Below are 23,000 nucleotides of genomic sequence, written 5' to 3'. Positions count from 1 at the left end.
CCTCAACCATTACAAAATGAACCTGGGCGTCAAGCTGGTTCCTCGCCTGCTCGGACCTTTTCCAGCGTCACAGCACACTGCAGCCGACTTCTACGGCTCTCCGCCTTGCCCGTGCGACCCCCGGGCCTCTGCGTGCGAAAACAACAGGCTGGAAAAATCACTGCACACTGAACGCTGCTACCGCTACTGCTCAGGACATGAGATGTCAGCCTGCCATCCCAGCCGCGGGCCTCCACTGCGGGAAACTGAGTCACATCAGCACGCAGCGCACCTGTGACAAGTGCCACTTGGTGAGCTTGCTGCCTCTGGCTGAAACCCACCTTCCCTGCGCTGTGACACTGCTGCAGCAAGGGTATTTCTTAATTACAGCCAACACGCAACTTGGAATTTGTAGCTGTTACAAAAAAAGGACTCAAGCAGGCGCTTGGGTCTGCCCCCCGGGGTGCTCCCTGCAGAGTCCAGCCTGTGCCGAAACTCCTTCTTCTTTGGCAACACCTAGCCTTGCCAGGGAGCCCTGTCAGGAAACAGCCAGCTGCAGCCACGGGGCAGGTATTGCTTCATATGCCCACTATTGAAACATTTGTGGAGTTTTTAAAAAATAACCCTTAACATCACCATCACGTTTCCCGCCTGCATCGGTTTGTCCTGAAGCATCCACGTTTCTTACTATGTTTATTCACAAAACGGTTGCCTGCTGGAGCACAGGGCAAATCGTCCGGTCCTTATCTGTTACTTTATTTGGGTGCAGCGCTTCCCACGCTCACTGAAGTCGGGGCATTAATCAGCGTGGCTCAAGCGCTCGCCTGCCTGGCCCTTCCTGTTCCCACTTGCTCTACATTTTTGTACTATTAAGTAACTCACCACCAGAACGAGAAGGACTAGGCCAAATTAACTCTGTTTTTGATAAACACATCCATGGCTCTGCCAGAAAGGAAACATCAGTGACACTCCAGTATCTTAGTCAGTGTGACACTTCCTATTTTGGGGGTACACCACCAATTATATGCCTACGCCCTCAGGAAGGGCTGGGGTGACTGTCTGCCAGAGGAATAACTCATCTATCAGCAGATGACCGGAGCACCCCACAAACTACCTGACCCCACGAGTGAACCGAGAATTTAAGAATGCAGCTCAGCATGTGACAAATCATTGCTGCAAACCAGGTTAAAGTCATTACTGCAGGTACAGAAAATGTTAATAGCCGTCAGCTGAGACGCAGCCCACACACAATTTCTTTTCTGTTGGAATTCACTGCTTCTCCCTTAATTTCCTCAACGTGCTTCTTTGGACGGAGGCACTTTGTGTCACTTGCCACCGCGCTGCACTTCTCACGGCAGAGGCACAAGGTATGTATTTCAAATGATCAGTGCTACATTTTGGATTCAATCGTGGTATGCGGGATGTGGGTACGAAAGGTCTAGCGTGCGTTATGCTTTTAGCGGCCCGAAAACCCGGTAGCTGGAAAATAATGCCTTCCAGCGTTACTGTCTGGAAGAGTTTCAGGAGTTAAACGGGAACGGGTAGCTTTTGCCTGGGCATTTTTCATATTCTATTATATCCATTTTAAAATATTGTGAATCAGGGGATATCAATACAGAGGTATTGGAACGCTCATGGAAATTAGGGCAGAATTTGCACGACGCCCTGTGAGCTACAAGGGGACAGCGTGAAGAACCGGGGTGGGGCTTAAACCCACTCGTGTGTTGTTTGAAGCCAGCTCCGTGACAGCACCACACCGTCCCGCTTCCTCGCTCCGCAGAAAGCCTGGCCCCTGCCTTGGGGTGTTCAAACGCTTGGATCATGCAGCTCCCACCACACGGTCCTGCTTCACCCGCACCAGCGATGCCATTAGGGGACATGCTGTGCCCGGTAGGGCTTTTACAACTAGGAAGAACTCAAAATAAAGCTTTCCAGGAATGTCAGCCGTCCAACAGCAGCAGCAGCAGCGTGCTATTGCTAACAGCGACCCCACTGCCGTTCCTGGGCAAGAACTAAGAGCTGATATATCTCTATCTATCTCTATCTCAGTGCTTTATCTGTGCATATTAAGGGAATTCAGAAGGGATTGTTGTTGTCCGTACAAAAGGTCAAACCAATCCTGTGACGCAGCAGTGTTTGGGTGGGTGAACAGAACTCATCCGTGTCGGAGTAGCACCTAACCTATGTTTCTGTAGAAGAAGCCTCAGGAAGATGAAACTAAGACTTAAGCTGATGCTAAGAAAGCCTGCAAACTGTAAAAACAGAGGGAGGTGCCTATCAAGGTGTTTTTGTAAGCTACCCTTGCTCCCAAACCCCCAGCCAGACCTTGTCCAGGCACAGCCCACAGCTCTCGGCACTCCCAGCCGCTTTGATTTCTGAACCCAGCTGGTTATGAGGGTCTCGGGATGGCACACGCTCTGTGTATTCCGAGGTGGAAATGACACTTTGGGTCCAATTTTTAGCAGCTCTCTTTGATGCACACACATCTTTATAGGTATCGCTGAAAGACTTCGATTCCGCCGAGTCTGCAGCTGACAAACTCGGCTCCCGCAGGAGCTGCTGAGCTCCAGCGCTCCAAACAGAGCGCCGCGAAATCACTCAGCCTCCCTTCTAATCAAATCAAAGCTTCTAAGTGCTAGTATCTGGCTCTCGTTACAACCAATACTCAGCACTGGACCGTCCTGCTGAAAGAGATGAAATGAAGCTTTTTAAAGCAAAGACAAAGTGAAAGCTGCCTGGGCAGGGCGAGCTCACATGGGAGCGGCTTTCCAGAACACAGGAACACAATAGGTCTCGTCACACAATGAAAACCAACGGCTAAACGTTAACCTAAGCCTGACTCTCCTACCAGCCCTTCCCGAGAGACAGTTTTCAGTAAAGGGATTTCTGAAAGTACGGCATTATGGACTCGGGGGAGGAAGGGAGAGGAATTGCACAAACACAAGGACCGTATTCTCTTTTTTTCCTTCTCTCATCTCCACCCACCCAGAGGAAAGCCCCAGGTAAGAAAGCTTTCTGCAAAAAGCATTTAATCACACACCCTAGAAAGAAAAAAAAAAAAAAAACAACAGTGTGAAAGATGTGTTCTGCCTTGCAGGGTAAGTTTGATTTCAGAAAAAAATGAGACAAGCTACACATAGCAAAGTTTTAGGGCAAATCACTGCAGTTCCATTCATTTAACTTCTAATGTTACCAAAGGTCACAGAGAAAGCCCAGGGGGAGCTGCACTCATCCATCTGGCAAAGCACAGCCTGTATAAACAGAGCAGCAGAGACGACAAACATCAACCTCATTTTCTTTCCAAGACCAGCTTCACGCGGACCTGAAACCATCCCCTTGTTTCAAACCCGCTTTTGCTACCCATTTCCCAAGGGGCTCCGGCATTTGTAGGGAATACTTGACTTCATTCCTAAACACGTATCTCATCAAAACCTGATCTCGCCACAGCACCGGTATGCGATGTACGGTGATGGACAGTGTGAGGATGGGCATTTAGCAACCCAACAACCAATAATTTTTTCCTGCTGTTCCCCTCTGCAATCCCAAAATAAAAACGTACACTTTTATTATTTTTTTTAGTTAGCACACGGGCACAAATATCACGAAGTATTGTGACAGAGGTTAATTGCTCATTAACTACTCCCGTAAGCAATTAATGGGTTATTTCCACAACATCGGTTATTGCAATAACTCAGTACTCAGAAGAATTTTACAGTCATTTGCTCTCCCCCCCCCAAAAAAAAAATCCATGCAAAAAATCCAAACTTTGGAGTAACGCCATCAAGCACCAATAAACCTTTAAAGCAACTGGTGAAGCCTTAAAGGCATCACTGAAGTTTTCTTACATAGGTGCTACATAGAGATGTACTCACATCTATGCCGGACTGAGCATCGTCTATCTTGCGAAGATAACGCAAATAAACCCCTAGAGAATTTCATCTTATCTATCATTCCGTCAGAAATATATCCCAATTAGAAGGGCAAGGCATGACGAGACAGTTAAACTCAAGTCACGGTAAATATTGCTTCCGCACTTTAGGGCCAGTTATACCTTATTGGTAGAACCAACTTATGTTCTCATTTCTAAAACCATTTGTGCCTTAGGCACTTAAGTATCCGTAACAGGATTCCCCTGGGGGCGCTGAATCTAGCGGTGGAAACGAATCATGCTGCCTCTGACAAGTGCTGGTTTTAGATTCTTGGCCTGGCTTAACACTGAATGCACTCAAATATTTCACTCATCCAAATTTTGTAAGCAACTATGAAGTATCATAATTATGGTCTTCCATGCCTGTTTCTGCTAAATAGCCTTTTCATCAGTTTTTCGCCATGACCCCTTTCGAGTCAAGTGTTCAACTTCTATCGACCCCACTGGATTTAAAATCATTCCCGTTTTATCTCTAGAATCCCCACACAATTAACCTCATCTGAATAAAAAAAAAAAAGACACTAACTAAGGTTTATCTTGCTTTTGCTTTACTGAGAAGGGACACCTGATTTTGCATAGAAATGCCACATTTAAGCGTGTCGCTGTACTGGCTACCATCATTTAACCCAGCCGTGCAGCACAGCTTTCATGTTTTTCTTCACGTGCAGTGCTCTAACATTGTCATGTACTACATACCAGCTTTGAAAAGGGGTTTACTGTACCCCAACTGAAGAAGTTTCAGGTATCTTCAAAACTACCTTCATGAAGCCTTACTTTTTGCTGGAGTATATACAGTTCAAATGCCTTTCAACATCCTAACTAGCATGACTGACTCATGCCCACGTAATCTCAGAACTTACTATCACTTCTCAGAAAGCAGTTCTTCAAACTTTTGTCTTTATTAGTCTTCATACTTAGGCAAGAAATTTAAAAACATTCTGTTTGGAAGACTGCTACAGAAGCATCCTGAAAGAATTCTCTCTCAGGGAATTGCCAGAGGCTGAACATGAATTTGATCTTTGCAGCTAGTAATAACAAGGCTTAAGCTAGGCATCATTTACAATTTCTTGCAGAACTCTGGGACAACTCCTTTGCTATGAAGCTCAACTCTCTTTCTCTCCTCCCATTAGCTACACCTAGAGGACAGAGATTCCTGCAAGTAGGAACTTTGGAGTAGCTCGCTCAAGTGTCCTAAAGGGAATATCCAACGTAAAGGCTTTATTTGTCAGCTGTGAACTCCAGGCAGAAGTACACACCAGGCAGTTCGCCCAGTCCCCAAAGCACTCCTAGGGCTACGTCTAAAAATAGGAATGAATTAAGATCACATCTTTTGATTCTAGCCTATTGTTCAAGAGGTTCATAATCAAAACCTTCAAATGGAGTCAACTTTCCCAGAAGTGTTCTGAACACAGAACTCACACAAAATTGAGGTATACAAAAGGTATTAAATATTTATTATAATTGCAGCAGCTTTACACAGGAAAGTTAAAAATTTAAAAATATCCCAATTTTTTGGATTCATGATTTTTTTCTTCATGACAGTTGGTCAGTAGGTCCCTGGGATATCTGTAGGCACCTTTAAGAGTTCTTCAACTTCTTCTTGTAAAGCCTCAGCTTTTTCACTCAGCAGCATCTATAACAGGAAAAAAAAAAAACAAACCCAAACATTAGAAAATGAATACAATCATTAGCTTTAACTGTTAGACAGGTTAACACACCAATGCTTCCTTCCAAATTTGCATCTAGTCTGTAAAAAAAACCTGCTGCTGCTGCTCACAGGACCACCGTACCTTTACCTGAAAGGACATTTTCCCAAGTACTACCACCACCACTGTTTACTGATTAGTGTATACCCATATGAAAAACACTCACAGAAAAATGTATACGGTACACAGCTGGTTTTCTCAGTTCTGTCATCACATAATACACAACATTTAACAAAACAAAGCAGTTTTGTCTTGGAACTGTGTCCTGGTTTCAGCTGAAATGATAGAGTTAATTTTCTTTCTATTGGTTGCTGTGTTTTCATGTTTGGTATGAAAGGAACATCAATAATACATATTGTTTTAGTTATTGCTAAGTGATGTCAAAAAAAGTCAAGGACATTTTTCAGCTTCCCACAGCAGCTGAGAAGGAGCATAGACAGAACAACAGAATGACCAATGGAATATTCCATACCATAGACCCCATACTCAGTATATAAATGGGGATTGGAGCGATCTCCGCTTGGGTCAGGCAATAAATTCACCGGGCAGTGAGAGTGAACTGTGTCTTGTATGTTTTTTTATCATTATTTCCCTTTTCCATTATTATTCTATTAAGCTGTCTTTAACTCAGCCCACAAGGGTGGGGTTTTTTCCCCTTTCCCCTCCTCTCCCTCTTGTTTCTACCCTTCTGGGAGAAGAGGGGTGAGCAAGAAGCTTCATGGTCTTAGTTGCTGGCTGGGGTTAAACCATGACAAACTTAAACAAGAACATTTTTAACCTTAAGCATTTATTTTCCATGTTGGAATAAACATTTCTAAGTTGTGCCTGCCAGGCTTGTTTTAAGAAAAGTTTAAGTTTGACTGCCATTCAGAAGCATGAAAACCAACAATCGCTCAATTCATTACTCTTAACCGTCTTTAAATAGATGATATTGTAAAGAAAATATTTCAATATATTCTTAACACATTGTGTCTGGATCACAAATATCTAACTAGCGCCTTTACTAGAAAACTAAATCCCTCACTTCATTCCAACATCCACTTTTGATATATGGAAATTGTGAAACAGGTTTTTATAACTTTGTTTCTAGCTTACCTTTGCAGATGAAACGATCTGTTTGGCTTGACGTAGTGACAAGTGCTCAATCATTTTGACCAGAGTTTCTGGATTTGCATTAGCCAAGTGCGCTAAAGTTTTGTACCCCGCATTATAAAGCTGTTTTGCTCGTGCCTGCAAGTCCAAAACTGTGTTAGATTACTAGAACCAGCCATAAGAATGACTGGTAAGTGCCAATCTCTGCACCAACCTCAAACATTACATCTTTGCATATCAATCCAATTCTCTTTATCTTTCTCAGAACATGAATACTCACCGAGAACCTCCACTCCCCCAAAATACAGCTTTACCCAAGATTACTCAAGATTCACCTCCCCATACAATCTCACCCAGCTCTTCGGAACCCATTTGTCATTATTTTCTCCGAGCCTCGATGACACTGACCCTGCCATCGTCTTCTGTTATTATGCTTTCTGCATTCCCTGTCACTGACAGGAATGACTGTCTCACATTCTTTGGAGATGTCTAAGTGAAAGGAGGGCTGATTTTGTCAGATTTTTTTCCCCCCACAGAATTGTCACAGAACAGAGCTTTCACAAAATTCCAGAAGAGACTATACTTTCCTGTTTTGAGCTTATAAATATTTTTTTTACTTTCGTATCACAGTAACAGGGTGTGCATTATCTGCTTCTCTTAACTTGGTGTGATCCTGTTGCTACGTAAGGCAGCCAAGAAGTACTTGCTTAGCAGAGGGTCTCTGGGCAAACATTTCTTTTGCAAAACAAATACTGCTAAAGCTTTACAAAGCTTAAATTAAAATGCATTTCTATACTAGTAGTGGAGGGTAATTTAGTATACCCAAGGCTTTAGTATCCTGAGTTATGAAACAGTACCCATTTGATGACCAAGTGTTACACCTCCGAACATTCGGTAAATTACTTTTCGTTTTATTCCCCTCACCTCTTTTAAAGACAGCAAGGAATAGAAAGACATTTATTTGACGGTGTATGTGGGGTTTTTTAGCATTCAAGAGGTAACAGCTTACAATATATTATCTTCCTCCATGGTAACTGAGGACTATGCAAGTTCATTGATGTGAAGCAGGTGTCATTAATTTCACAAGAAAATAACCCCTAATTGCCAGCAAATATTTTTTTGTGCTCTATTTGGCTGTTACATGCACAGTGTGGCTGATGACGCAAAAACCTTTCCCCACTAATGACTTAAATCTCATGAAAAGATTTTAGATTGCTCTTTGAAAACTGTGCAAGCAAACGTGCAGAAAATAATTTTCTCTTTCACCACACCAACCTTAAGACTGATTTTATCACTTCCTCCACAGAAATCTAAGAAAATCGCATCTGCTCAACATGACAGTCTACCTGCTACACGTATCAGCTGTCAGTATAGTTTTAACTCCAGTGCAGAAGTACCTTGGTGATAGCAGTAATTTTGAAAAGCTATCTTTAAAATACAACTTCAGCAGAATCACACTGTCCAGGCTGGTTTTGCCCTTACACAGAAATGCTCCCCTTATGGAGTGAGCCATGAAAAAAAAAAAAAGACTATTTACCTTTTGCATCCAATTCAGAAAATTTGATGTATACCAAAAAACACCCCATTAGGGTCTAAGTCTTCATCCTTATTTAGCTTCTTAGAATAAAACCTTACTGCCACTAAATTCAATGGTTTGCCGACAAACTGATTCTACAATAGCTGGACAGACAAGTTAGATCATTTTCCAAAGAGGTCCAGTGATTGCTTATAACCTTGCACTGACGCCCAAAAGGATTTTCTACTTTAACAGGAGTCTTCAATAAGTTTCTCTAAAATACATGCAGCACTGCAAGTGATTGTAAAAGCTTAAGTTCCCAATAGGACTTCACATATTCCTGTGAGGATCTTGTAACTTAACTAAATATGTAAATTCTTTTTCCTCTTTCTTCCCATGAACTGAAAAATGCTTACCACAAAAGAAATCCGGACTCTGTTTTCCAACCAAGTACGCAGCTAAATTATTGTGCAAATACAGCATTTTCACTGTTGCAGTGGGAGCAGCCAGAAGAAAAACATCATTGGCTCCAGTCCACGTTTCCTCAACAAACTACTTTTTCCCCCCAACCTCCAGGACCATTGTGGGATATCTGCACTATGCCAAATTCACAATAAAAAAAAAGGCTCAGTCTTCTGAGGCAGGCAAATCATGCCTGACCAATCTGATAGCTTTCTATGATGTTATAACGGGTTGGCTGGATGAGGGGAGAGCCGTAGATGTCATCTACCTTGACCTTAGCAAGGCTTTTGACACTGTCTCCCATAACATCCTCATTAGGAAGCTGAGGAAGTATGGGCTAGACGAGGTGACAGTGAGGTGGATCGAGAGCTGGCTGAGTGACAGAACCCAGAGGGTTGTGATCAGCGGCACAGAGTCCAGTTGGAGGCCTGTAACGAGTGGTGTCCCTCAGGGGTCAACACTTGGACCAATTTTGTTCAATATATTCATTAATGACCTAGATGAGGGGACAGAGTGTATCCTCAGCAAGTTTGCTGATGATACCAAGCTGGGAGGGGTGGCCGACACTCCAGAGGGCCGTGCTGCCATCCAGCGTGACCTGGACAGGCTGGAGAGCTGGGCAGAGAAGAACCTAATGAGGTTCAACAAAAGCAAGTGTAGGGTCCTGCACCTGGGAAGGAAGAATGCCAAACACCAGTATAGGTTAGGGGCGGACATGCTGGGAAGCAGCTCTGAGGAGAAGGACCTGGGGGTCCTGGTAGACAGCAAATTATCCATGAGCCAGCAGTGTGCCCTTGTCGCCAAGAAGGCCAATGGCATCCTGGGCTGCATAGGGAAGACTGTGGCCAGTAGGTCGAGGGAGGTCATTCTCCCCCTCTACTCTGCACTGGTGAGGCCACAACTGGAGTACTGTGTCCAGTTCTGGGCTCCCCAGTTCAAGAGGGACAGGGAACTACTGGAGCGAGTCCAGCGAAGGGCAACCAAGATGATTGTGGGACTGGAGCACCTCCCTTATGAGGAAAGGCTGAAAGAGCTGGGACTCTAGCCTGGAGAAGAGAAGGTTGAGGGGGGACCTGATTAATGTTTACAAGTACCTAAAGGGTGGGTTTAAGGAGGACGGAGCCAGGCTCTTTTCAATGGTTCCCAGCGACAGGACAAGGGGCAATGGGCACAAGCTGGAACATAGGAAGTTCCGTTCAAATACATGGAAAAACTTCTTTACAGTGAGGGTGACAGAGCACTGGAACAGGCTGCCCAGGGAGGTTGTGGAGTCCCCTTCTCTGGAGATTTTCAAGACCGGCCTGGATGCAGCCCTGAGGGATGTGCTTTAGGCAATCCTGCTCTAGCAGGGGAGTTGGACTAGATGATCTCTAGAGGTCCCTTCCAACTCTGAAGATTCCGTGATTCCGTGATTCTAGATATACTTGAAAGGCACAACAACATTTAGCACTCACAAAGTCAGGTTTACTAACCTCTAGAACCCCTGCTACCTCCATCAGAGGGATGAGTTCTGCCTTAACACAGTACGTCAACTGCTTGGTAAGTTCTGTCAGCAAGGCTTTATAAACCCAGAATTCTTCCAATTCCTGCAGAGACAAAGAACACTAAAAACCAGATCCTGAGTTTTGTATTTAGGGGGGGGTACGACTGATAAGAGCTCTACTATGGCAACGAATGTATGTTTGGCTTTTAGACAGGGGAAGCGCTACTATTTCTAGTTATCCTTTCCACCAGTTGCAGAGTTGTATTCAGCACGCTCCAGCTGAAGAGCCCAAAGTCGGGGCAGTTCTGAAGGATAAGCAATGCATTATTTCAATAAAAGGGGGGGGGGGGAAAAACCAAGAGAACAAGCCTGGTTAGCTGTTTTCCTGAGATGACATTCCACAACCAGATGGCCTTATTTCCAAGAGAAAGGTAAAACTGTCAATTATTTCACCAACAGCACTGAACACTGATCAACGCCCTGTACAGTTTGTGTATTTTCATTCTCAATGCATAAAGCTTACTTTTAATACAAGAAATAACACTGTACCAGCACGCTTTTCTGAGCGGGAAAGTATTTTGAACAGGAAAAGTGACAAAGCACATTTTTGCACAGGAAAGGCGAAATACAACACCCGCATTCAGTTCTAACATTAAAGAACAAAGCTGCAGATTTTCTAAAACCAATGTCAAAGAATTTAATGGAATTCATTTAGCACACTACCTCACAGAAGTGTAGAATGCAGGAGGTGAATGAGGCAGCAGAATTGAGGAGATTTTGCACATATCCTCGGGACATATTAAATTTCTCTGAAACACTCCATATATTGGTCTCTTTCAGTAGGGTATAAAGGACAAACGACAGGTAGAGCCTGTTTACCACAGCACTGTCCACGTTCTAGGAATAAAGCAAGTCACAATTCAGAGACAATATTACATTCAAGATATTGTTAGCACTACGAAGAAATTCTTTTCATCTACTCCTTCACATCTCTAAAGCATGTCTATATTATACCCAAAGACATTAAACAGCACTAAGAAAACCAACCAGTGAGGTTAAAAGAACCTTAATAAGTAGAACAGTAACAAAGAACACTAGCAGAAAAAAAATTCTAGAATTTGTAAATAATAAGTGAAATGACTAAACTGTCACCTTAGGTATGAGAAGTGTCCAGCCTACCTTTCTGATGGCTTGACCAGAAGCCTTTTTTGTAATAAAGCTTTCGGGTACTCCCACAATATCCGCTACTTTTTGCTCTGCTGCACTTAACTGGTTGAACTGAAAGAAGATTGACAACAGTCAAGATTACTTATTCACAACTCATTAACAGTTACAAGTGTTACAAGTCAGAAGAGCTGCAGACAGTGTGAATATGCTCCATTCAGCTGTAAAAAAGTAATTCACATCTAATTTATATAATACTGATACCACCTGCAGACCATTTGCTTTCCCCTTTACTCCATGAAAGACAAGCTTTAATTCTTTTTCACCTTGAACTCCACTGATTTAGAAATACATTCACATGTGTGTTCTGCTGATAAGCTTCTGGTGTGCATACATATGAAGCTTTTCTTTTATAAATGTATAGCCTACTCTAGTATAAAGGCGCACACGCTTTTCTCACATCCCTTGGTAAAAATGTCTACTCGTATATTTAAGATTCAAGATGAACAGGTTAAAAACTCTGGAGAACTAAGTCACTTCTAAGTGCTCAAATATTTTTTTTGAGAAACATCATCGATGTTAAAGTATTTCCTGGATTTAACGTCTTCACCAAATGGTGATCAGAGGCTGTTCTCCAAATGTAACAATTGCTCTGCAGACTCCATGATAGTTTTATAAAGAATTTTCAGATGTTTAGTTCTCTTATTATTATAGAAAACACAAGTCTATCACTCAAAGTGAAACGATGTTTTTCAATATCTCCACATCGTAGTCACTATACTAGTACTATAGTCACTAGACACGCTCTGCAGTTTCTTTGCCTACTTGGTTGAATTACCTGTAACTATCCATCTCTGAAGGCCACATTTAAACAAAATCAAATAGATTTTAGTGCTACCCCCAGTATACAACCTTTTACAGAAAAGGGAGTAGCGAATTACGGGTGGATCTCACACAGTGTGCAAGACCAGGATAAGGGCTGTGCTGCTAATGCTGACAGAAGCACAGTAGTGCCTAGGAAGGTGTTGGTCACAGTGCAACACTTGCAGTCATGGCCAGAGTTAAGCATTAGACAGATATCGAACAAAGATTAAGACTTAACACTCTCTAAACGACAGATAAAATGAGTGAGCATCAGAAGGTAAATATGGCTCTTGATTAATTTAATAGTGTTTTTCTTGCAAGACTACAAGATGTGATTACATATAACTAGTTTATAGGAAAGTTTTGTTTAAGATTAACCAGACCCTGGTGATAGCAAGGCTAGTACGAAGGTTAGAGTCAGGATTTGAAGTACTGGCAACTCAAGAGATGATTTTCATTCCACTGTTTCTGCCAAACAGGGTCAAATATTGTAGATGCAAAAGAGAACTTTGGTTTTTATGCAATACAGGAAAGCAATTCTGTTCTGTGACTTGAAATAAAATAGCGTATCTTAGTTTTGCATCAAATCGTTCCCCCACTACCTTCATTTCCTATGTGTAAAAACTTAGCTAAAGTTTAATAAGCAGGATTACTGTCTGCCCCAATGTGTATTTGCTAGTAAACTCTCACCTGTCTTAAGTATATCATCCAATCTGGGCTACAGTTAGAAGTCATATCATAAGGAGTTGCCAGATATAGAAGATGAAGATTGCTCTCAAGAATCAGCCCTTCCAAACCTTTCTTCAATTCTCTGTAAAGAAGATTGCAGTATGCCAAGTCTATAGACCCTATAATAAGCACACAATGTATTGCAGTTTTAAACAGGCATACAGAGTTAAGCGTAGTAGATTTTAACATAGAGTCAGTATTTCCTTTACCTTCCATGAAAGCTTGTCTAAATTGAAGAGAAATAGTTGTAACCTGAATAATTGCTCTAACCTAAGCAATGAAAAGGAACCGAGGAAAGGCAGTCACCTACAAAGTGTCTGTGAATTTCCTTGGCTTTAATGAAATCCTGGAACAATCTTGTACATTGAAGGAATCTTTCAGAGATTCCTTTTATTCCAATCGCATTCCATACCCCGTACCTTTACACTATGACAGCAAAACAGAACCTTCTGATACACTCTACTTTATTACAGTTGGTCTACATGTCATATGCTTCCTTTCCCTATTAAGCCTCCCTCTAGGCCAAGAAATCCCCCTGTTGACAATGCCCATTCATAACAATGAGTTGTGAAATGAGGTCAAGCACCATTTTGATTACAATCACTAAATCAAATCATTAAATCCTTTTTTGGGGGGTAAAGTTCTGGTTTTACTCTCTTTGTGACCAATGTTATTGTACTTCATTCCCATCATGTTCAGTCATGCAATCCTTGTTCCTTCCCAATTTCAGTCCAGCGGTTGAAATAAAGTTGAAATAAAGATTATAGTAAGTATAAAGCAAAACAAAGTCTTACCTTTGTATGTAGCTTTACCCAATGGTGTGATTGTTAGCGTACATTTGGAACTGTGGTCCTTCTCAGATATTCTTCCTTTTAGAAGTCCTTTTTCTATGAGATTTTCTAGACCATCTTTAGTTATCTCTGAGAGGCTCTTCTCTTTAGACAGCAGCTGCTGCTGAACACCCAGCAAAGTACTGCACATAAAATTGTCGACTTCCTCCTGGGTAACTGCTATCTGCGTCAGTTTTGCAAGCGATTAGCACGTTTAAAGGTGTCATTTCACCTAAGACATTTCATAAGCTATGTGAAAAAGTTTACTGAATAGAACAGTTTGATATCCTCTTAATGCATTTCTACAGAAACACATGACAACAAATGGAATGACAGACAGTCTATGATGGATCTGATGGGACTGCTCTCCAGCTGTTCTATTATTTTAGCTACTGCATCATGGTAATTTGTTTCCACTGTTTGTATTTCGAATCAAGTATCAGAAAGGGAAATATTATTAATACTGTAATATATCATAAAGTAGATATAATTGACTTTTACACATAAGAAAATTGTCATGTTACATGATTACTTGATAACCGAGTTAAAAAGGACGAAGATTGGATTAGTCCTTTTACTTATCTCATTAGAAGCTGTTCTGAACTCGTAGCCAATGTGTTTAAAAGTTTGTTCTTTCTATAGAAAGAACAGATAAAATTTTGTTTGCGTTCCCAAGCACTTAAGTTACTCACAGAGAAGAGTTAACTGATACCTTCAGTCCAACCAAAGACAACAACAGGCTCTGCATTCCCTTGGTCAGCTCCAGCAGAAGATTGCTGTAACAGTTCTCCAAAGGACTGTTAACTAAATCCTGAACCTAAAAAGAGCAAGAAATGTATTAAGTTCAGGGAAAATACTTATGCATTAGTTTTACATTTTTCAAGATCCTGATACACATCATTCAGCTTATAAAGAAAAATCAGTGTAGATGTCTAAAGTTTACAGTTCCCACCTGAAAACAAACCACAGAAAGGGAGTTTATAGGTATTATTACATGAGTCAAATACTGGAAACGTTGAGAAATGAAGAAAAATTAAGCTAAGCAGCTCAGCTCCTCCTGTTTATCCCACCAGCTCAATCCAACAATTTAAATTACCAATAACTTTATAAAAATTACCAAGTGTTTGTCTTTTTCTTGCGCTATGAGAATACTTTCTCCAGCACTGTCAATACCAGCTCGACCAGCTCTGCCAATCATTTGTTTATACTGGTTCTTCCTCAGGAAGTCATTGGCGACATAAGGAGCTCTTAGAATAACCCTGTAAAGAAGTCTTTAGTAAGTTATACTTTATATTAAAAATTATAAAGCATGCATTTGTAAAATGTTATTGATGCTTTAGTACATGCCCCTTGCTTAATAACTAATAAAAATCAAACGTACCTGTCTAAACACATGTGCAAATCAACCAGGAAAACATTTCACAATTTAAGGTTTACTGAATGATAAACCATGTTTATTATGTTTCGTACAACCTTAGTCATTACATCTATTCAGAGCCCTGAGTTTGGGTGACAAATTGATGAGATCTAAAATAAACCCTACTAAAAAACATAAGGAACACTGAACATACATCAGTTGTGCTAGAAAGACAACACTTGGCCGTATATTTCTTTTCCCCCCTCAGATGCATTATTCCAACATAGATATACACAAAACTGGACTCTTAGCAAACAGTGTTTCATCATACAGAGTACGGCAGCCATACCATCAGCACTTGTATAAAAGATAACATGTTTTTGTGTTAAAAACTATAGTTTGTGTATAGTTAAAAACTACTATTTTGTGTTCAAACTGTAAAATAAATCCCTTCTAAGGAAATACAATTTAAATACTGTTCTTAGCACAATATCTAAAGAAACCACCACGAATTCCTTATTCTTCTGTATAACGTTACTAAAATACTGAAGCATTTCCTCGATTCATTATAATTTCCTTAATCCATTTAGATAAGTGCTCTTCAGCTATGCATGGAGGGACTTGCTACTGATTCACATTTCCTACGTGAAAACTTTGCAGTCCAAGTTGAACACAAAATCCCTTATGCTTCCAATTTACTAGTAAAAGCAGAAAAAGGTTTTGAATAGCCCTGGTATTTCCAACATTAAAGGAATTTTTTTTTTTTTTTTTTACAAAGTAAAAAATCAATGCAACAATGAAATACGTTTCAGTTACTAACCTTCTAGCTGGCAGGTTGACTCCAGCAGCTAAAGTAGCTGTGCAAGCAAGTAGACACAGGACGCCTGTAGAATATGCTTCCTCTATACTTTTTCTTTCATCGTTTGTAAGGCCGCTATGGTGATAGGCAATACCAAAAGGGATTGTTTGCATCAGAACAGGACAGACGCTGCCATTTCCAATATTCTTTAGATTCTTGATGAGATCTTGTTTCTCTTTCTCCCTGTGAGCTTTAAATTCTCTTGGAGGAGGAAAAGCATTTCTTTAGACTTCAATTAATCATTAACTACTTTTAAAAAAATTACTGTTTATTTCAGCTTACTGTCTATTTCTGCTCATTATCCATTCCTCTAATATCTAGGTTGGAGAAAATTATTCCCAGTAATTTAAGACAGCAATACATGGGAGATGGATTAAGTTGCAATAGAATTATTTTCTTATTTGTAGGCACGGGTATAGAAGTGATCAAATACTGACCGAGTGTAGGGATTGAGCGAACTGAAGAAAGGAAATGGGGCCAGTATCAGCTCGTAGTGAAGACTATAGATACATTAAAAATGGTTTCTGTTTTTATAGCAACTGAGAGGTTTTGATTATTTTAATGTAATTTCTTCCTACCTAAAATTTATCTTTGCTAGACCATTATGAGTGGATCAAATCACACTTAAATGAAATCAAACATACTTTCTTTGCTTTACTAATGAGGCCTGGTTTAGATTTTACAACTTATATTCACAAAGTAGGTATGGAACAGAGATACTTGACCTACTAGTAACAGACATGACCAGTACCAGGCTACAGAGAAAATGTTTGTTTTCTAAGCTTGCAGAGACCAGTGCCAAAGGGATACAAGGTTAGATTAATTTAGTATGCTTTTCCTTTTTTCTTCATTATTTGTCCTCTAAGAAGCATTTTTTCAACTGGTTTACTTAAAATATGATTTTTTTTTGGTAAAACATTTCTTTAATGGGCCTTGAGCAGTTTGCTATCATTTACGTGGTTAGCAACTTTACATGATTCCATATTCGAAGTATTTACTTCTGATCACCAGGGAAAGTCACTTGCAAACTAGTGAAGATTAATCCTAAATTATGACCAATTATTCCATAGGTAATTAAAAAATCATGCCAGAAACTTACTTCTTGAGGTACTTGCACACCATTGAAGCCACATTTTCACAGTTCTTTTTAGTGGGACAGAAGATTAGGCAGGAATATTTAGGAATAACTTCAGTAACCAGTGCAATGATGTGGTCAGGATCTGCTTTCTCCAGATTACTAGAATACTATCATAAACACAGATTGACAAACACTTAAACTTAGAAATTAAGTCATAAATTAAGTATTCAAGACTTATTTCTCAACCTTCACTAGAATACTCCCATTTGTTTTAATGTAACATAACCGCAAGCAGATGTAGGATAAGCTTTTCTCCCAATCCCTCACTTGAAAGAGTTTACTAGCACACCTAGCTTGAACTGAGGGATACATGGATATGAGACTCAAATACTTGGCTTTTTTAACACTTTGATTTCTTCTAGCAACACCATAGTGATGTTACTTGTGCTGCTGGCAGTGTACCATAACACACATTTTTCTTTTTAAAGGTTGAAGTGAATCCCTAACAAGGCACTCATAAGCCAACAAAACCCAAGAGAGATGTCTTCTTTTAATGCCATCTAAGAGTAGCCAACTGCTGAGAAAAATCTACCCAAAACCATAAAACATTGGGTATACTCAAACCCATTGCTCTTCACACACCAAAATATTGAAGAAACCTCTACCTTAAAGAGGGGTAAAGGAGTGAAAGCCAAGTAAGCTCTGTAGACAAATCATTGTCAAATAATACATTTCATAACTATAGTTCAAAGGAACTATAAGCACTTTGGTTTTACCTTGAAATTAAGGAGACGTGAAAAAGTAAAGCCATTTTCTGTTTTGCTGTCAACTGCATAAATGGTGTCTCGTATCTTTACGTATTCTTTTAATTCTACCTAGGGGGACAGAAGCCATAAACAGAAGCTTTAGTTAAATTACCACCTCTTCTCTAAAGATTAAGCTATTGCTGATGTACAGCTAATATTTTTTTTCCTAAGCATGACACTTCATATACATACCTACTTGCATGCACACAAGCACACATTCTACCCTATCAAGAATTTTTTTAAAAGTTGTTTTAATTATTTGCCTTGAGGAAATATCTAATTAAAACAAAGAACATGACAAACATTGTGTCCCATGAACGATTCATAAATCATTGTCATGATAGCATTCAAGCACCAGCAGTCCAGATTCTAGCTATATCAAATGAACTGTAACGAATTACCACAGTAGCTGTAATTTAGAAATTTGTTTAGTTAAAATGACACAAATGGCTTAAAACAATACTATAAAGGTACTGGCATTTGTGCATTTACAAGTGCATAGTGCTATTTATCATATCGGTACAATTGCAAGCAGTAGCAGGCATTATATTACATTACACCGTGAAATTAAGCACAAAAGCTGTGATGTGATGCTGAGATATGCCGTAATTTTAAAGTCAAATATCTTCTTCACTAGTTTATGTTATCTTCTATACAGACCGGTCTAAAATTATTAGTATAGTACTCCGCTTGCAGGAACTTCTGCAGGTCTCCAACATTATTTAAAGTTGCGCTCATTCCAATGATTTGTGTGTTTTCTGTAAAACAGAAGCTGAGATCAATTTATTGCCATATTCACTTCTGCTCAGTATTTAATTCATAAGCCACCTTCTCCATCATTAGTCTTTTTAAATGCCAAAGTAGTAGGTTTCAAGGGAGATACAGTTAGGATATATCACTAGAGACATAAACATAAAAAAGAAATCATTCTCTACAGAAGCAATTAATTAGAATGACTAAGGGGCTCCTATGAAGGAATGGAAGAAATTTGACAACACTCAGGATTTCTCAGAGAAGTAGTATCAAAAAAAGCTTCAGAAACACCCAGCCCATCATTACAGGGTCAACTGACTAACACTTAAATGAGTAAACACGGTTAATGCATGAGGCATGCCATGTTTTCCAGAAGCAGCCAGAACACCACAAATCCAGAAAGCGAAAGTATGACTTCTCTCTACAGATTCCATCACTACAGCATTTTAGTAACATTAACTGCAGCCATGACTTACTACTAGTGTGAAGAATTTTTGCAAGAGTAATTTCCAGTGTTGCTCCACGACTTCCTTCACCAAGCATATGCAACTGTGCACAGAAGGTAAAAAGAAAATGCAAGAATACAACTGAGTTAAGAGTATTTCTACAAGAGGAACACTAATTATGTAGTCCTAAACAAATATTACAGGAATGTCTTTGTTGACTTCCTCATGATATGCCTCTGGTAAATTTTGACTGCTAAGCTCCTTCTGGAAGTACAGCCTCACTGAAACAACATTTAAGAATCACGGAAAAACAGACCCAAGAGCAAATGTAGATAACAAGATTTACCTTCCATTTAAGCAGACCGCATCTGACACAAACAGTTAACTCCTGACAGTAAACAGCCAGTGTGGAGATCTTTGTATTCACCAGCCTAAAGCAATTCTAAACAGACCGTGTTTTAAGCAGCACTCACAGCAGAAGTTAATATAAAAAAATTCCTAGCAGCCAGCTACTACCAGGAAAAGTAAAACTTAATTCTTAAGCTGCCTTCTGTTTAGAAGTTACTATGTTAAAGTAAGGTCAGTCAGTCTGAAGCATTCCACGAATTAAGCATCCCTGTTAGATGTTACACATGTGATTCAACCCCACAATCAACCCTAAGTAACACAACTCAGCCACACCACTAAAAAGCAGAATAAGGGGCAATTCTCACAGTCGAATGTTACTTAATATTTTTTTTTTATGTTTCATTTAGTTATTATTAATACTGGACACAAAGTCTCATGGTTACACATTTAGGAATTAAATTCTGAGATTCATAAAATACACTCCATATGATCAAAATGATTTGGTTTTTCTAATCCATCAGAGATGTTTAATTGACATGCAGTTGACAGTAGATCTCTCAGTATAAAATCTATTGTCCTGATGTAGCAACAAATGCTTCAGCAAAAGAAAAATAGCTTCCAATATTACAGAATCATGTACCAATACAGAAAAAAGTTAAGTAGTAATAATTTCATTATAAACACTCAAGGCAAAAGCAAGTAATCAAAAAACTGGTCCTTGCTGGTAATTATGTATTATAAATGTAAAAAATTGCATATTATAAGTCTCAGTAAGTCTTGTAGCATACCTCATCTACTACAACCAGACCGAGGTCATCAATTCTTTCTGTTTCAATTAAGGAATTCACTAGACCATGTCCTTTTTCTATAGTAGCAATATAAAGAGACTTTTTTATTCTCCTCTTAATCGGTGGAAATCTTCCTTTACTTCCTGCGTATTCTTCAACCAGGAAACCCAATTCTATCCCAAAACTCGATAAACCCCTAACCTGTAAAAAAAAAAATCAATTTGAGGACAAACTCATGCTCATTTTAGATTTCAGAGCTGCCTCAAGAACTCAACACGCATACAACCAACCCACACCACAATCAACAGTTTGAATGAGTAAAAGCATATTAGCTATGACTACTTTTTCCAATTGCAAAGCTGAAGTGTTTACAAGTATTTCAAGCTTGGATTCTATCTGTTCTCTAAAATTAGCTTTCATTTATATCAAAGAAATATCAGTTTTTATTTCAAGACTATTTCTTTAGCAAGTTGGGCAGTACAGATCTAAGACTGCAAAACTATACATAACATTGCAAAAAGCTATTATTTCAAAATTCAGCACGCTTTACAACTCAGCATCTCACCTCATAATTTAATTCTGATTTATTACAAAGTTACTGACCCTCAGAGGAGTAGTTAGGAGAGAAGTTATGCACTTCCCACCATATATTTATGAAAATCATGGAGTTTGCCACAATTAGTGTCAAAACCAGCCAAGTAACAAGGCATATCAGACAAGATAATCAGCATCAGAAACACCATATCCAGACCTTTTCTTGGACAATGGCAACATATGGCAGGATCATCAGAACATCTTTCTGCCTGCAGAGTAATTCTTGGAGAATTATTATTTCAGCTACAAGTGTTTTTCCACCACTGGTTGGCAATGAGTATATTAAATTCTTTCTTTGCTGTAAGGATTCTAACATTAAGCAATCATGCTGCCATTCTGCAAAATTAAAAAAAGAATTATTAGTAGGGGTATGTTAATCAATATCAAAATGCCCGTTTCATATAAAGTACTTTATGCTTTGCGTTTCTCCAACAAACCACTAAAAGCTTTCAGTGATCAAGCCTTCCAAAGTCTTCTATAAGCCATATCAATCTTTCCCACCCATCTAAAAAAACCAAAATAACCACTTAATAAAACAACTGCTTTCCAACATCATTTAAATTAAATATTAACTTAACTTAAATATTTTACAGTGTAATGGATAAAACAGGCAACACTTCACTAGCAATTTTTTTTTTCAACAAACTGTTAGTCACATTACCATACAGTGTTTCAATCCCTCGAAACTGTCTGAACAGATCTTTAACTTTGCTAGGTAATCCATAAAAAGGGCCTATATCAACAGAAGAAGATCCAATAGTTTTCCTAGCAACACAAATCTCTTCAGATAAAACCGCTTCTTTAAGTTGCTTGGTCTTAGAGACCTGCAGAGTCTGGGCTTTGGCGTTTCCAGTCATAGCGCTTTTCAGATGATCTTTAAGACTCTCAGTTTTAAACAAATCACACTTAGAGTCTGAGGAAAAGTCATTAGGTCTGGTCCTGTGTTCAGCATCAGGACAAAAGGATGATGGACTCCTGATTTTGTCCAAGGAAGAATTCACACATTTATTCCTCCTTTCTGAGACTGGAAATATTTTAGAACCAGAAGAAAGTTCATCTATTTTCTCAAAATACAAAAGTTGTGATGATGGCAAATCATCTAAAACCGATTGAGTCAGCTCTTGATTGCTATTCACTGGGTCATTTTCATTCATTTGGAAACCATCCTCTTTGTCAGCTTTAAGGACGGTCTTATTTTCTGACGTAGAAAAATTATCTTGCTTTTGCTGCTGAATTCCTGACTGAAGATTCCCAAGTACAATGTCTCCAGGTCCTTTAATATCTGTGTTTTTATCCTGCAGGTATTTGTGCTCTATATCATCAACTTGAGCTAGCAAAGAATCATTTCCATAAAAGCTGTCGAAGTCGCCAAACATGTCTTCTTCACTATCATTGCTGCACTGTAAAAACATAACACTGAGTATTAATACTCCAAAGTAACATCAACACACGAAGGCAGCATAACGTACAGCACACACATCAGGTACGATTCATTTAAGTCTGCCCCAAGTTAATAAGAGAGTTAAATGTTTTCTGGTGTTTTTTGTAGGGAAAACCTAGCTTGACTTCTAAAGGAATGCATGCTTTAACTCAGCAAAACTTAACCTACAAGGAGACGTGATGTCTGCACCGCTGCTTAGTAGCAATGCGTTATTTTATACATATATATATAGTCTAAGCCAAAACGTATTCCCTCTCACACAAACCAAGACCTCTCCCGACCAGCGCCAGGCAGGCTCGGTCTGGGCCAAGCCCCGCTCCCAGGCAGAGTCCCCTCGCCGCCATGCCCAACCCCTGCCCGCAACGCGCCATGCCCGCACCGGGGTCTCCGCCGGGGGCCCCTCGTCACCGGCGCTCGGTCTCTTGCGAGCCACCGGCGAGCAGACGGCGCTGGGCTGCACCGGGACCCGGCTCCGCTTGCGGACGGAGCTGGGGCGGCTCTTCCTCCGTACCGCTAGAGCGGGCTCAGCCATCACCACCGGCCCGGGGAGCTGAGGGGGTATCAGCCTCCACCCCGAGACTAGGGCTGCCAGGGAGCGGCACGGAGACCGTCACGGCCGCGGCGGGGTACGGCACGCGTGGGCCTGACCAGCCGAGGAAGAGGGGATGGCCATAAGGAGAGCGGAGCTCCGCCAGCAGCATCACTTCCGCCAACGAGACGCTGAAGTACGGGAACCGTCGCCACGCAGCGGCCAATCACCTGCCTCAAGTAGGGCGG

At 40.3% G+C, this 23,000-nt stretch overlaps 1 protein-coding gene across 5 annotated transcripts; it reads right to left on the bottom strand.

Annotated features, from left to right (window-relative positions):
- Positions 1 to 5,315: 5,315 nt before the first annotated feature.
- On the bottom strand, positions 5,316 to 22,958 carry HELQ (helicase, POLQ like). Of its 5 annotated transcripts, none has more exons than XM_054202009.1 (18): positions 22,603 to 22,958; positions 21,444 to 22,182; positions 20,940 to 21,118; positions 20,189 to 20,389; positions 19,083 to 19,155; positions 18,514 to 18,611; positions 17,824 to 17,922; positions 17,069 to 17,214; positions 15,931 to 16,170; positions 14,871 to 15,012; positions 14,466 to 14,570; positions 13,718 to 13,937; positions 12,885 to 13,042; positions 11,346 to 11,444; positions 10,890 to 11,063; positions 10,156 to 10,269; positions 6,709 to 6,843; positions 5,316 to 5,540 (listed from the first exon to the last, which is right to left on the bottom strand). In XM_054202009.1, the coding sequence occupies exons 1-18, from the start codon at positions 22,753 to 22,755 to the stop codon at positions 5,454 to 5,456; spliced, it is 3,162 nt and encodes a 1,053-aa protein (XP_054057984.1). In that variant the 5' UTR covers positions 22,756 to 22,958; the 3' UTR covers positions 5,316 to 5,453. The 5 variants fall into 5 exon arrangements, 4 of the variants coding, with proteins under 4 accessions (XP_054057984.1, XP_054057985.1, XP_054057986.1 ...); XM_054202010.1 differs by having other exon boundaries at positions 22,735 to 22,958; XR_008466524.1 differs by lacking the exons at positions 5,316 to 5,540; positions 6,709 to 6,843; positions 12,885 to 13,042.
- Positions 22,959 to 23,000: the final 42 nt, after the last annotated feature.

This window comes from Rissa tridactyla, chromosome 5 (genome assembly GCF_028500815.1).
Source record: "Rissa tridactyla isolate bRisTri1 chromosome 5, bRisTri1.patW.cur.20221130, whole genome shotgun sequence".
Taxonomy (NCBI): Eukaryota; Metazoa; Chordata; class Aves; order Charadriiformes; family Laridae; genus Rissa; species Rissa tridactyla.
This window is presented reverse-complemented; position numbering and strand designations above follow the sequence as displayed.

Coding starts and splice junctions, on each gene's coding strand:
- HELQ (XM_054202009.1), bottom strand. CDS start 22,755: ATGGCTGAGCCCGCTCTAGCGGTACGGAGGAAGAGCCGCCCCAGCTCC. Junction 18,612..19,082: donor AAAAATTCTTCACACTAGTA/GTAAGTCATGGC, acceptor TCTGTTTTACAG/AAAACACACAAATCATTGGA. Junction 11,445..12,884: donor GGATGATATACTTAAGACAG/GTGAGAGTTTAC, acceptor ATCTTCTTTCAG/TTCAACCAGTTAAGTGCAGC.